Source organism: Arvicanthis niloticus, chromosome 15, assembly GCF_011762505.2.
Source record: "Arvicanthis niloticus isolate mArvNil1 chromosome 15, mArvNil1.pat.X, whole genome shotgun sequence".
Classification (NCBI taxonomy): domain Eukaryota; kingdom Metazoa; phylum Chordata; class Mammalia; order Rodentia; family Muridae; genus Arvicanthis; species Arvicanthis niloticus.
In genome coordinates, this window is record NC_047672.1 from 67,221,716 (window position 1) to 67,238,224 (window position 16,509).

General features: G+C 36.6%; 1 protein-coding gene across 3 annotated transcripts in view; it reads left to right on the forward strand.

Moving 5' to 3' along the window:
- Positions 1–16,509, forward strand: part of Hgf (hepatocyte growth factor) — a 73,860-nt gene that overhangs the window by 19,571 nt on the left and 37,780 nt on the right. For all 3 annotated transcript variants that reach the window (XM_034519138.2, XM_076913137.1, XM_034519139.2), the window contains 2 exons: positions 3,082–3,202; positions 4,574–4,692. In XM_034519138.2, the coding sequence (XP_034375029.1) occupies positions 3,082–3,202; positions 4,574–4,692 (240 nt within the window). The remainder of the gene's footprint in view (positions 1–3,081; positions 3,203–4,573; positions 4,693–16,509) is intronic.

Here is a 16,509-nt window from a genome sequence, read left to right on the forward strand (position 1 = left end):
TCCATCCAACATCTCCATTGTTTTCTTCTCTTTCAAAAATAATAAACTTATTTGTGATAACATTATGAATAAGTCTGTTTTGTATGAATAAGTCTGTAATTCATATTTGTCTCAAAATTACACATGAAGAAAATAAACCCTTACTTCTAGGAAATCTCTACAATCATGATTTTCTGAGATTGAGAATCTTTGGCAATTGTATTTATTGGTTTTGTTTGCTCTGAGAAAGTATTTTTGAGGGCAGAAAGTTTTTCAAGACTATTCAGCCTAACTCTTGTATTACCTTCCCAGTTCTTAATGGGTTGTGATTTCCAATGCCCCTCTTTTTTTTTATGAAATACATTGACATTTATTCTCAGAGGTAATGTTTAAAAAAAGTTCTAGGAAAGAAGTACTTTAAAACACTCCCATTTTTAGTTATCCTAAATAGAATGTATTTTTTTAAACCCTTAATAATTTGAGGTCACGACACATCTTGTAGAGGAGAACATTGTTCATTCATGTGATAGACATGTGGTACTGTCGGTTACCCTGTCACTAAAGGTTGCAGATAAGCACAGAGTTCTGACAACAGGAGAATAAACAGGAAAAATGAGTAGACCTGCCCCATGGGCTAGTCACATTCCAAGCATCATGAGTTGAACAGTAAAGTTTTAAATTTGAACTAAAATGAGCCAGACTTTATATGTATATTAATGAAGGGAATTCAAAATAAGCAGCATTATCAATACACCCATGAACAATAAAGCTATTGATAAAAAAGATATTATAAAGCATAAAAAAACAACATATGTATTATATGAATAGAATTAGGAGAAAGCACTCAAAATCCATTGCTTAGACAATATGGTGAGTTATTAGGTTTAATTTGTTAGGTTTGATTTATTAATGATTAAGCAGCAAGTTGAAATATTACCTCATTATGAATGAGTTAGTAATTATCAAATAGTCTTATATATTTGAAATTAAGTAAAATTCCATAATTAAATTTTGTTTTGTATTATTTTAAGAGGGACTTCTCAGGCCTCTCAGCACACTTGTTCATTTTCTTCACAAGCAACAATGGTCTTGCCTTCTAAAACATAACATTATTTTTTTTTCCAATTGTTCCTGTATACTTCATCAAATTTACCTACATTTTAAAGTCTAAGAAAATCTACTTTCCTAAAAACTATTACTTCACATACTTAGAAGTTTAGGATAGACCTCAAAGTGAGGCCTTGGGCCAATAGCATCTGTGTCTTCTGGAACCTTATCACTGATAACCTAGCCCAAACTTGCTTAACAAAGATTTGACCATTAAAGGTGACTTTTATGCACATTAAATGTGGAGGCACATTGACCTTCCGCATTTGTTCTGGATAGTAGTCATGTTATGTAGTCATTAATTTCACCTATGTAGCAATTTTTTCCTAATGCTATTAAAAATCTGTCTGAAAATATTTCATAATAATTCCCATAGAAATGCTTCCCAGAAAATAATTATATTCAATTTTATTAGCAGATATATTATTACAAACTGCAGAAAGCAGTTATGAGTAGTACATTACAATGGAAAGTGGACATTTGGGAGGCTTATGTATTATGTGAAACTGAAGTTGTGTAATCTACTTTTTTAAAATAAATACAAATGAGCAAATGACAACAACAAATGCTGCACCATTTTCGTTGAAAACATCAAACCTCACTTTCCTTAAAAAATGGGGTTCACCAAATAAGTTTGTTCCATTGGTATGAAATGCTGCACTTTGATGAGACATAACCCATGTAGAACCTTGCAGTATGGAAACAACCATGGTTAACCTGAACACCTTTCTTCAGCTCTCACAACAGCCTCATTTATAGTACAGGTGCCTATTGATTGTATCCTGGGCAATCTTCACATCACAGTAAAGGTACTGAACAAGTCCCTTGTCTTACTTCACAAACTATCCTATGTGAGACAAAAGTAGATGAACCAGTCCAGTGCAGGGATCATATATTCCAGACAGTGAATAGTTAATGTGCTGTGACATTATAAAAGTAAACATTTCAAAAGAAAACATCATTCTCATGTCACATACCAAAAACATTCCCAATATTTATTAGGCAAGGATCCAGTGGATAAATTAATTATAACATTAATATCTTTCCTCACTTCAGAGAAAGTTAGATGATCAGTGCTCACAAGATACAAATGATGTGTGTGGGGAAGTTGGCCGGATTCGTAGGCGAGCCAAGCAGTGATTTATTCCGCAGGATGCTTGCTGTGCTACAAATCAACCTTCTGTTTGAGAAATCTCATTTGCAGCTAGTTGATGGGACTCTGTTCTCAGTGTGACTTGAGACCAGCCAGAGGTGAACAATTAATTAACCCACAGAATCATCAGTATGATCCTGCATAATTAGATCAGCTTATACATTTTTAAAAGAGTGGGTGCGCCGAGTTCAGTAGCAGGTCATCTCCTGTCCTAAGGTAGGTAAGAATGTTAGCTTGCCCACCTACTCAGCATGAACATTTACTAACTGAATGGAGATGTAATCTTGTATATATATATATATATATATATATATATATATATATATATGCTATGTATATATATATAAGTTGTAGCAGACCAATTGCTTGGTCTCTTAAGTATATCAATTCTTAATGGACTGTAGTAATATAATATATACTCAGTTGAAGTCATAAGTTCTTGTATGTGTTCAGATTGCAAGTTGACAGAAAAGTATTATTCTATTCATGATATAGACATTGAGATCTTGCACAGTAGTTCACTAGAAAACAGTCTGTAACTGTCTATCTTATATGACCAATTATGATATATTTTTAAATAGTTATCCAAACTTATGCAGCATTCTGTCCTTATGCTAAATCTGTATGGCACTAACGTAAACATATTTAAATTACACGATATATTCCATAGGTATTAGTTTATACTGCTATTTATGGGCATAAGATCCCAATTTAAAATTAGAATGGTATGTACAGCTGTATGATTTTTAAAATAATGAATTAATTTATTGTTCTTTAAACAGAGCAGTGGTCTTGATTTTACTACCAGAAACAATTAACATAGCATACTTTAATTTTATTAGTTGAATGCATGACCTGCAATGGTGAAAGCTACAGAGGTCCCATGGATCACACAGAATCAGGCAAGATTTGTCAGCGCTGGGATCAGCAGACACCACACCGGCACAAATTCTTGCCAGAAAGGTAACATCTCACCAGATCTTGCTCCCAGAGGTCTCTTCCTTTACAAACTGTTGTCCCTTCTGTAGCAATCCACCACGGAAAATCTTCTGTGCTTTCCTTATGGAACATAGACAGATAATGTGGAATTAGCCTTAATATTCTGGCTTCTGCCATGGCTGATGGAGGCTTTGGGTTTTCAGACAATAGTCTTGGGGTGATAGGATTTATGAACAGACATTTGAGAATGGTAGCTTCACTTTTAATTGAGTTGCTGAAGTCAGGGAGATTTTGAACAAAACTGCCAGTGAGGTGAAGACCAGAAGCAGTAGCAGAAGACTCCTCTTGTTTCCCATAGCAACAAACAGACAAAACAAAACAAAAACAAAACAAAACAAAAATAGTCCAATGTGACTAATAAAGTAATGGTTATAATGATAGGCTCAGCCTTTCAGCCAATACTGTATTGCTAAATACAACCAACTTCTGTCTATTATCTTCCAGAAACTTAGGTCCCATTTCTAGTACCTTAATCTAGTCATGTCCATGAAAAGAAAGATGATACAAAACAATTGACTAGCTGCTTTAACTTCATGTATTTTAAAATTGCTAACAGAAACATTTATTTCATGTGAAAAATTTGAATTAGAGAAGAAACAAAGTGGAATTAATTTTATAATAAAGAATTAAGATGCAAATAATTAGTCTATTTCCATCGTCCTTTGCAAATTGGTGTCAATTGTTTTTATAATTTTTCTGTTTTTGTTTGTTTCCTTTTTTTTTTGAAAACAGAGTCTAAACTCTTTTTTTTCAAGAATGCACATCATTTCTTTTAAGTAAGAACAGAAAGGATATGGTAGCAATTAAATTCCAATCACCAGTTCAGGACGCTGCTAATTTAATGGGAGGTGAGATGTGGAGAAAGTGGTGTGATGGAGTTTGTCTCTGCTCTGATGGAGGTGAGGGCATGACCTAGCAAGGCTCCATTTCCAACACTGAGCTGTCATTAGTAGCAGAGCTACTCAGTTTGAAGTTTAAGCCTGCCCTAGAAAAGAACCTGCTCCTTTAATGAGCATTCTACACAAGGTCATGTTTATGGAATTTGTTCTTAATTGGACTCCATGAAAAAGAGATGCAGTTGGAGATCCTAACCGGTAAACAGGTCCAACATGGACCTACCTTAGTAACAAAGAGGACACTATTGTATCATCTATGGAAGCTGTAAGTTAAATTGGACAGTTAGGGACTGGCAGGCCCTTATAAAGGTAAAGGATGGAAACTTGTTCTTTTCCTATCTCTAGCATCCAAGTTAAGTGGAAAACTATTCTGTGACTTGAGGGTCGTGTGATGTTTCCAGGCAGATTTACGTGACACTTTTCTTGGTGTGGTTTGCAGATATCCCGACAAGGGCTTTGATGATAATTATTGCCGCAATCCTGATGGCAAGCCGAGGCCATGGTGCTACACTCTTGACCCTGACACCCCTTGGGAGTATTGTGCAATTAAAATGTGCGGTAAGTTAGAGTCAAATTTATTGCTTCCTTTTCCTCTAACAGGCTGGATCTAAGCAGTCTTTATTAGGGAGATAGGTTAACAACTATTTTATTTGATATCTTACTATGCACAAGTTTTAATATTTTAAGACAGCATTGTGTTGTCCATTTTTACAGTTTTCATATAGCCGTTGTTTTGAAAGAGATACATGCACAAGTGTACACACATGAGCACATTTATATGTGTACAATGATAATGTGCTTGTAGTTTGGTGATGCCAAGAAATTTAAAAAAAAAAGTTCAGAGAGAGAAAAAATGATCAGGGAATACATACCCCAGTACAAAGTTCTTATGTCTGCAACCACTTCAGAGTTTACCTCCTTTTTCCTGGATCCTTTCTTTCTTTATTGTCTCTGACTTGAAGCTTAAGCTGTCATCTGATAGCAAACCTCTTTTGGACAAAGGCAGACTGTGATGGGGAAAACTATGCCTCATTGAAGCTTCTCAGAGGTGTCTTTAACCTCTAGAGGGTGGTGTCTTCCCTCTAGCATGCGTTGAATATGGCTTATATTTTGTTTCAACTTGCTGTATTTCTAAGGTCTACTTATGGATGCTGGCCCTTAGCTAAATCCTTATGATACAAGCTAAGTAAGTATCTTATCTTCTTACTTGTGATATTCCTTTAAATCTATGAACATGCTCCTCTCTTTTATATCTAAGCCAGGTTTTTTTTTCTCTTCTTTGAAGTTTTACTATGAAATAATAATTAGATAGAGATATGCTTTTGCATTTTCAGCTTTACGATCAGTAGAATTGAATACATTTATGAAGATGTATAGTGTTGTGAATTGGATTGACAGTTTAAAGTTATGTATTGGTATAGAGATATATAAAGAAATGATTTATAGAAAATCATGTACCTGCACCTGGCATAACACAAAATTATGAGGTTCATGGATACATATTTGAACGTTTCCCTTTACCAGCTTGATGAGGAAAATCTTCTGAATATGGCTTACAGCATTACTCAGAGTGCTGAACTGTCAGTGTAATTTTTAGGCCCACTAACGAAATACAGCCTTTGGGCAAGTCAGAAAGGCACCGAGAGAGGACATGGCATATGTGAAGTGATCACAGAATCTGGAAGCTTCTCAACTGATACACAGTGTTCCAGGGAGATTGAATCATCTGTTTTGTCCTTTAAAAAATCTAAGATGGCTCTTATGACAATATTGCTCTATTGAGACTGGATTAGTTCCACCCACTGACTTACTTAAACATATTAACATTCCATCATTTTAGATCAGTTAGATACAATGCACCAATTGTTTCTCTTTTATTGTTTGTAATATAAGCATTATTAAAACCTTTTTCTAGACCAAGGACTAGAAAACACACATGTTGATACACAGAGAACCAACCCATGAATGCATACTCACATTGCATAAATAGACTTTCACATGTATACACACACACACACACACACACACACACACACACACACACACATTACCTTACGACTGGTAAACCTGAGTGCCACTCTCTGTGAATATAATTCAAATAATATAAATAGTGTTTTAGGAGATTGAAATAAGAAATAAAGAATGTTACTGTCATTATTTTCCTTTCTTACTTTTTGGAACAGTAGACTTACCTAATACTACCTGAATTTTAATATAAAGCATTACCTTGAGGTTTACAAACAGTAGAGACACCAATAAAAATATATTTGAGCATACATTATGTTGGGAGCCAACTTTTAGCAGAAAGCGGCTATCAGCTTTGCAGCCATCTTGAGCCATATACCCTGGCATGTGACTTGTATTACATCAGCCTACAACAACTGAGCACACTCTGGTAACATCTTGCTTTGGATACCCAGGACTTTCCTTGGGTGTGTGAGATTAAAGGTGTGTGAGATTAAAGGTGTGTGACTTAAGAGTGTGATTTAGAGATCAGATTTAGAGACAAGACCTAAGGGCATGATTAAAGGTGTGACTTAGAGGCATGGCTTTGAAGTGAGATATATAAAGGGCAGGGGCAGACGGCAGATATATATATATATATACTCTTTAGAGAATCAGACCCTTTAGAGAGTACAACTGGCAGAACAATTTGGAGTAACAGAGATTCAGACACTAGGAATAGGAATAGACATTAGACACTCGGAAGAGAACAGAAGGACTACAACTAGGAACTAGGAACTCAAGACTTGGGACTTGGACTAGGAAAAGAGACTGAAGAATAAACGGGATTAAATCATACTCTGTCTGGTCTCCATTCTTTGAGTCCATCCTCACTCTCTCTCTTGCTGAACCCCAACCCGTGGACCGGAGCGGCAGCTTGGGCCGGGAAACAGTGGCCGCCAAGCGTGGAGTGGAGAGGGCCGCAACATTTTTGGCAGCCCAAAGTGGGGCAGCTCAGGCCTCAACATTTTTGGCACCCGAACAGGGACTAGTGCGGTTCTCAACAACATTAAACACATTTATGACATTTATCAACATGGATTATTAATAATTCTTTTTCTCTAGGTATCATATAGGCACATGATATATACATATGCACTCGTGTGCATATGCCATAATCGCAGGAAATTTAACAATTCAATTTCAATATAAAGTTATTTCAGATCAATATAATGAGGTGAGAAATAAGAGACACTCCCACAAAAGTACATAAATTACAGGATATGAAGGAATAAAGTATAAATTAATGGAACAGGCAGTGAGATGACAAAGTGGGAAAGGATGTGAACAGGATTCAGGAGGGATAATGTAAAGTAGATACGTCACTTTGTGAGGAGCTGGAAGTGACAAGAAGATACAGCATATTTTCCCCAGGATGTTGTGTAGATGCTATGTGAAAGCTATTCATCTAAGGTGAAGGTTGGGGAGTGCCTACATTAGAGGGGATGAATCTAAATCCACTCATTAATATGATATTGGAGAATGCCATTAGTGACTTTGGCTGTGGGGCAGTGTCAGCCAGCAGAGAGAGAACACAAGGCTCTGGGCCCCTTTTGGGGGGGTTGGATTTGCTGAGCAACTGCTATGTGTCACGTACTTCATTGTTGCAAAGGATAAAAATGAACCTGCAATAGACAAAGTTCTATGAATACAACTGAAGTCTCAGTGCTTTTGTATGAACTGACAATGCATAGCTGACACTATCTTGATAGAGAAATGTGACTTTCAGGGTCACAATTTGAATGATTATTTCTTTTGAAATAATCTTTTGAATGATGAAAAACTTTAAATTAGTTCCTGTCACTTCTTTTAAGCATTGTCTTAAAGTCAGCGTGCCCTGGAAGTGAAGGATGGACATTGCTCACTGTAAACTGGTGCCTAGGTGCTCTACAGAATGCTTCTTCACCTTATTCCACAACATATTATTCACAAAGAGATAGTTCCATAAATGCCAGAAGCTCACAAACATTTTAGCTGTATAGGTTTTGAGAGTCACAAGCATATGAAAATTTAAGATACTACAAACAGATAAGATTACAAATCCTGGGCAGTTCCTGGATAGACTATGAGGTTATGCTTTTCTCTGGGGCAAGTTTATATTTTAAATAAGTTTGCTTCATATATTAGTCAGAAATAATATTAATTGAGACTAATTGCACCAGCTGCATTAGTCTGTTGGTGCTTGTGAAACACCCTTATGACTAACATCCCTTAAAAACCTTCACTGATTGTTTAAGTCAGTTTATAAACTTCTTGGAAGGAAAGCTGCTTTTACTCTGTCATTGGAATTCTCAATGTATCTCTGTGGATTATGTGAGCCAATGCTTTCTATATTAGAAATTAAAAGCATGTGAATTCATTAGAAATAGTGAAATCATTGGATAGTAATACAGTTAACAGTTTTGGTAAGAAATCTGTAATTTTCAGATATAGAGAAATCTGAGGTATTGTTGTTTTTTGTAAATTTAAGATTCTTTGTGTTTTGATTTTTGTTTTGTTTTTATCAAATTTCTTAGTGTCACCTTAAAAGGAGGCAGCCGTGCATGTTTGCTTGTGCCTTCAGTAGTTTGGGAACAGATGATCTTAGGGAACTCTTGGGAAGATAGTTTTGATTCTGTAGGCACGGAGGTTCTCGGGAATGTCAGGTATACCTGAAAGCATTTTTTTTTCTTGTGTTAGATCACTGAGCGTTGAGTTGTTTCCTTAGAATGCATGGATTAGAGTAGATCTCTTGTCTGTCACCACTGATCTCAATCTCTCACCACAGATAACTTATCTATGTGGTAACTTCTACTCTTAAGAACTCTCTCTGAGTTTCTTCATTAATCGTGCAGTATGGCCTGTTCCATGAGTTTAATACTTACTTGTTTGCTTGCTACAATCATTTATCTAGTTCAGAATCTAAAATCCGAGAATAATCCCAGCCCTGGAACTCTCCTCCACATCTCCTATTTGATGCCATACCTAGAGCCCTCTATCTCGTCGTCTATGAATTTCTACATTGGACGTTTTGATTCATCAACTCTTCTCTTTATGCCATAAAGTATGGTTGTTCACCATCAGTATTTGGAGTGCTTTTCTGTTCACTGTTGTTCTCTCCCATCCTCTTCTTCTCACTACAAAACCAATGATGCTTTCAAAATTATGGTGACATTATTTCTAATCCATAAGCTGAACTGTAACATACACAGACACACATAGAGAAGTGGGTGGGGAGGTAGTAGGAGAAGGAGAGAGGAAGGGGAGAAAGGAGAGGGGAGAGAGTAATAATTGAAATAAGTTGAAGATTCTCTTTGATATTAAATAAAGACAAAATCATGCATCTTTAATTCTTCTTCCACATTTTTCATTAAATTACTTTATTTATTTACATTACAAATGTTGCCCCCTTCCTGGTCACCCCTCCCAGAGTTCTTCACCCTATCTCCCCTACCCTTTGTGTCTGAGAATTGTACTGCCACTCTAATCCCTCACTCCCAACTCCAGCATCCATCTTCCCTGGGGCATTAAGTCTCTACAGGATTAGGCACATCCTCTCCCACTGAGGTCAGACAAGGCAGTCTTTTGCTACATATATGCTGAGGGCCACAGACCTACCCATGTATGCTCTTTCGCTGGTGGGTTCATCTCTTGGAGCACTGACTGAAAGGTCTGGGTTAGTTAATACTGTTGTTCTTCCTATATGAATATCATCCCCTTTACCTCCTTCAATCCTTTCCCCTAACTTTTCTTTCTTTTTTTATTTTTATTTTATATTTTATTTACATTTAAGATGCCATCCCCTTTCCCCATTTCCCCTCCCTAGAAAACCCCTGCCCCATGCCCCCCCTTTCCTTTTTGCTTTTATACAATTTTTAAATGTTAATCAAAGGATTTATAAGTTTGGTAATGCTCAATCAGAAGTGTAACCCAATACCCAACCTAGATATAAAAACTATCTTTGACTGGTGGAGACCTGTGAACATCTGCCTCCATGCCCCCTCTCTCTTTCTCTCTCTCATCACCTAGCTTCTCCTCTCCTTCATCTTCTCTCCTTACTCTATCTCTTCCTCTCAGTACTCCTTCCCACTTAGCTCCTCCTACATATCACTCTTCCTTTTAAAGTAAAACTTTTCTCTCAAAATACAATTAGAGCATACTTATTCCTAATTGTACCAGTGAGGTACAAGATAGTCCTAATACCCAGTCCATCATTCTGTTGACTAACCAGAACCTCTGTCATCTCTTCTAACTAAAACACTTACTTTTGATCCTGGTTTTTTTTTTTTTTTTTTTTTTTTTTTTTTTTTTTTTTTTTTTTTGGCTTTAGAATGAATGTCAGCTGAAAACTATCTACTCAGATCTTTTCTCTCAAAGTAAATAGCCAGGATTGGTTATGAGACTATAGGTCTTCAACCCCGTCAGAAATCCAGAAAGACTGAGTTAACTGAAGTTATGGGAAGCACTAAACATAGCTTCTAAAACTTAGCCAATTTATAGAGACCACTGAACACCTGAAAAGCCCCTATACTACCGAACGTTGGAGCATCAAATCTTCCACCTTCTGGCCTAGAGTCATCTGACAGACCTTAGTGATGCAGAATTATTAAGGGCTGATTACTCTGTATAGGCAGATATAATCAGTCGACTATTCTGCATGTGGGTCCTTTTCTGGACAGTAATTTGTCTGTAAATGGAAAGAGGCAATTCTTGCCTAGTGGCTGTCACCACACAACTGGAGTAACTCCAAAAAATGCTCAATTTCTTCTTAGAATCCACAACAGGAAGCTGTCAGGAGCAGACAGGTCTCTAATCAGAATGGACATTAATATATAAATATTTGTAGCATCAATTCTATGGACTTCTGATGTTTTGAAATCCAACTATCCATGTAAGGTAACCTGGACTGTTGTCTGTTCACTCCTCTCAGCTATTTCTAAATAAAATATGGGAAACCTCCTAACAATAAACTCAAAGCCATGAATTTGCTATAGTCCCTTAACTCATAGGTTAACCATCCCAAATCAGTTAAAAAAGTTAAAGAAGGACTGGGTCTAGGCCTTGTATTCCTAAATGTGTTATACAGGCACAATGCCCATGAGAGTATCAATATTCATCGCACTTTTGTATTAATAAGAGGCTCGTACCAATGAAAACCTTAAATTTGAAATCAAAGTAAATTTTGTACCATTTAAGAAATTATAACTTCATCTTGATAATAATTATACAGATTTCTACCAATAGGTTATGGCTATGCAATAAGTCCTGGCTAATTCTCCCTGTTCCAACAAAACCACTACTTTTCCCTAGAAAGACAGACCATTATTAACCACATTAGTCCCCAAGCCCAGGGAATAGGGGCGCTGACTCTTCTTTAACTTCTTCAAGCTGATTATGGGTGTTAAGATATTAGAAGAGGGGTGGGGGGAAGAGTAAGTTGATAAGCCTCTGACGCCATGTCTTCACTGAATCCAGATGGAATTCCAGGACATCGGAGGTTTGGGCAGGTCTGCTCAGTATGCTTGATGAGTAGATACACCAAGGCTGTGTATTCTGCAGTATACAATTCTCAGAACAAGTTTTCGTATCAAGAAAAAAAAATTTCCCCCCCCTAGGGGGCTGACATTTTTAAAAATATGTTGGTTCTAACAACTTTTCTTTTTTTTTTCCTTTTTAAAATTGGTTGTAATATTTACATTTCAGATTTTATCCCCTTACCCCACTTCCTCCCACCACCCAGAAACCTCCTATCCCATCCCCCTCCTCATGCTTCTGTGAGGCAGTGACTGCACCTACCCCCCCCACTATCCCCTCCCCACCCTCACATTCCCCCCCACTTTGTGTTTATTGTTTTATGGGACCAAGAAATTCCTCTCCCACCTATGCCCGACAAGGCCATCCTCCCCTACATATACCGGTGGAGTCTTGGGTCCCTCCCTATATGTTTTTCCAACCTTTTACTCTGAGGTAGTATCTGTCTTTTTCACAAAGGTGCGTTTCCTGTATGCAGCAAAATGTTGGGTCCTGTTTATGTATCCAATCTGATAGTCTATGTCTTTTTATTGGAGAATTGAGTCCACTGATATTAACTTTTCTATATGGGTTCCCCACCTCAGTTTAATAGTAGTTTGTAAGTATCTGCATCTGTCTCAGTCAGCTGCTAGTAGAGTCTCTCATAGGACACCTATGCTAGCCTCCTGTCTGCAAGCACAACGTGGCATTAGTAATAGTATCAGGGTTTGGTGCCTGAACATGGGATGAATCCCAAGTTGGACCAGTCACTGGATGGCCTTTGCTTCAGTCCCTCCTCCATTTTTGTCCTTGCATTTCTTTTAGATGCAAATTTTTGACAATTCTGGTTCAAAAATTTTGAAGGTAGGTGGGTTTCCCCATCCTGTCTGCTGAAGACCCTATTTACTGGATGTGGTCTCTTCAGGTTTCATCTCCCCACTATTGCGCATTTTGTCTAAGATCATCCCCATTGAGATGTGGGAGCCTCTCACATCCCAGGTCTTTGACTTTCTAGAGGTTCCCCTGCCCCAATCTCATAGCTGTGATTTCCATTCATTCTCCTAGCCCTCTGGGCTTCTCAAAGACCCCTATACCTTATCCTGCCCTCTTTTCCCCCTCCCCTCTTCCACCCAGGTCCCTCCGTTTTTTTGGCTTCCATGATTATTTTTTTGCACCTTCTAAGTGGCAAGTATCCTCACTTGGGCCTTCCTTCTTGTTAAACTTCCTACTGTCAGTCTGTGAGTTGTATCTTGGGTGTTCTATATCTTTGGCTAATATCCACTTATCAATCAGTACATACCAAGCATGTCCTTTTGAGTCTGTGTTACCTTGTTTAGGATGATATTTTGTAGTTCCTCCATTTGACTGCAAAATTCATGATATCATCATTTTTAATAGCTGAATAGCATTCTGTTGTATAAATGTACCACATTTTCTGTATCTATTCTTCAGTTGAGGGATATCTGGGTTGTTTCCAGCTTCTGGCTATTATGAACAAGGCTATTATGAACATAGTGAAGTTCATGTTCTTGTGGTATGGTAGAGCATCTTTTGGGTATATGACCAGGAGTGGTATAGCTGGTCTTCAGGTAAAACTATTTCCAATTTTCTGAAGAACCATTTGATTGATTTCCAGAGTGGTTGCACCAGTTTGCCATCTCACCAGCAATAGAAGAGTGTTCCTCTTTCACCACATCTTTGCCAGAATGTGCTGTTGCCTGAGTTTTTCATCTTAGCATTTTGATTGGTATAAGGTACAAAAAGGGTAGTTTTGATTTGCATTTCCCTTATAACTAAGGATGTTAAACATTTTTTTTAAGTGTCTGTCTATCATTTCTCTGTTGAGAATATTCTGTTTAGCTCTGTATCCCATTTTTTAGTTTGGCTATTTGTTTTTTAAAGTCTAACTTCTTGAGTTCTTTATATATTTTGGATATAAGCCCCTTATCGGATGTGGGGTTAGTGAAGAGTTTTTTTCTAATCTGTAAATGGCCAATTTGTCTTATTGACTATGTCCTTTGCCTTACAAAAACTTTGTAGTTCCATGAGGTCCTATTTATCAATTCTTAATCTTAGAGCCTGGGCTATTGGTGTTCTCTTTAGGAAATCTACCCCACCTACTGTGCCAATGAGTTTGAGGCTCTTTCCCACTTTCTCTTTTATTAGACTCAGTGTATCTGGTTTTATGTTGATCCACTTGGACTTCAGTTTTGTACAAGGTGATAAATATGGAACAATTTGCATTATTCTACACGCAGACCAGCAGTTAAACCAGCACCATTTGTTGAAGATGCTTTCTTTTTCCACTCTATGGTTTTGGTTTTTTTTTTTTTTTTTTTTTTTTTGGTCAAAGATCAAGTGTTCATAGGTATGTGGGTTTATTTCTGGGTCTTCAGTTCTATTCCATTTAACTAACTATTTGTCTTTGTACTAATACCATGCAGTTTTTATCTCTATTGTTCAGTAATACAGCTTGAGTTCAGGAATTGTGCTTCCCCCAAAAGTTCTTTTATTTTTGAGAATATAAAAATATTCTCTTTTTATTTTTTTTCCTATCCTGTTTTTTTTTTCATATGAAGTTGAGAATTACTCTTTCTATGTCTGTGAAGAATAGTGTTGGGATTTTGATAGCGATTGCATTCAATCTGTAAATTGCTTTTGGTAAGATGGCCATTTTTACAATATTAATCCTGCCAATCCATGAGCATGGGAGGTCTTTCCATCTTCTGAGGTCTTCTTCAAATTCTTTCTTCAGGGACTTGAAGTTCTTGTCGTACATATCTTTTACTTGCTTGGTTAGAGTTAAACAAAGATATTTTATATTACTTATGGGTATTGTGAAAGACACTGTTTCCCTAATTTCTGTGTTAGCCAGTTCATCATAAAGGAAGGCTACTGATTTGTTTGAGTTAATTTTATATCCATTCCCTTTTCTGGAGTTGTTTATCAGGTATAAGATTTCTCTGGTAGAATTTTGAGGTTCCCTTATGTATACTATTATATCGTCCACAAATAATGATACCTTGACTTCTTCATTTCCAATTTGTAACCCTTTGACCTACTTTTGTTGTCTAATTGGTCTAAATAGAACTTGAGTACTATATTTAATAGATAGGGAGAGAGTGGGCAGCCTTGTCTTGTTCCTAATTTCAGTGGGATGGCTTCAATTTATTTCCATTGAATTTGATGTTGAGTTTTGTAGTGGGAAATATTTAAATCTCCAACCCAAATATGACCAGTCAATGAAAAAATAACACAGTAATTATGAATATATTCTGTAAGCCTAGATTGGGCAGATACCCCTATACTACTCTGTTCCCCAGCTATGAGACCCTTATAACTTGAGGATTTTCCAGACCCTGCATCTGTCCTTCTACCTCCTGCTTCCCAGTCATCCTCTCCTTCATAGTCTTCCTCCTCCATTGTCTTCCTTCAGTCCTCCTCTCTGTTCTCTTCAACCAACATTTATTTCTTCACCTCCTTTCTACCTCTCCTCACCCAATCACTGGCTCCAGCCTTTATTTTACAAATTAAGATGGGCAGAAGGTTCACTAGAATTCACCTGTGTAATGAATAACTCACACCTCCTCTGCAGCCCTTCATAGGAAAGGGGAATTAGTATCAAAATACAAGGCCGGGGTTATGCACAACAGGGTTTTAGTTTGCTATATATTGCCTTTTTATGGTTAGGTACGTGCCTTAGTTTCATAATCTTTTCAAGACTTTTAACATGAAGAAGTGTTGTATTCTGTCAAAGACATTTTGGTGTCCAATGAGACAATCGTGATTTTTTTGTCTTTGAGTTTGTTTTGTTGATCACATTGATGGATTTTCATATATTGAAGCATCCCTAGGTTGAAGCCTACTTGATTATGGTGAATGATAGTTTTAATGAATTCTTGGATTTGGTTTGCAAGAATTTTAGTGAGTAGTTTTGCATCAATATTCATAAGTGAAATAGTTCTGAAGGTTTCTTTCTTTCTATCTTCTTTCTTTCCTTCCTTCCTTTCTATCTTTTTTTTTCCACTCCAGATTTTATTCCCCCATCCAACTGTTCCTTTGTATGGTTTAGGTATCAGAGTAACTGTGGATTCATAGAATGAATTAAGTATTCTTTCTTCTGTTACTATTTTGTAGAATAGTTTGAGGAGTATTGGTATTAGCTCTTTTTTTAAGGTCTGGTAGAATTTTGCATGAAAACCATCTGGCCCTGTTTTTTTTGTTTTTGTTTTTGGTTGTTGTTTGTTTGTTTGTTTGGGTTTTTTTGTTTTTTTGGTTTTTTTTGTTGAGAGGTTTTTAATGACTGCTTGTATTTCCTTAGGGTTTATGGGACTGTTTAAATAGTTTACCTGATCTTGATTTAACTTTTGTATGTTTTATCTGTCTAAAAAATTATCCATTTCATCTAGATTTTCCAGTTTTGATGAACATAGGTTTTTGTAGATCTTAATATAGATCTTAATCTGATAATTTTTTGAATTTCCTCAATTTCTGTTGTTATATTTCCCTTTTCATTTCTGATTTTGTTGATTTGGATACTGTTTCTGTGCCCTTTAGCTAGTTTGACTAAGGGTTTATCTATCTTGTTGATTTTCTCAAAGAACCAGCTCTTGGTTTTGTTGATTTTTTTTGGTATCATTCTGTTTGTTTCTAATTAGTTGATTTCAGTCCCAAGTTTGGCTATTTCCTACTGTTTACTCTTCTTGGGTGTGTTTGCTCCTGTTTGTTTTAGAACTTTTGGGTGTGCTCTTAAGCTGCTGATATAGGATCTCTTCAATTTCTTTATGATGGCACTTAGTTCTGTAAGTTTTTCTCTTAACACTGTTTTTATTGTGTCCCATAAGTTCAGGTATTCCATGCCTTCATTTTCCTTGAATTCTA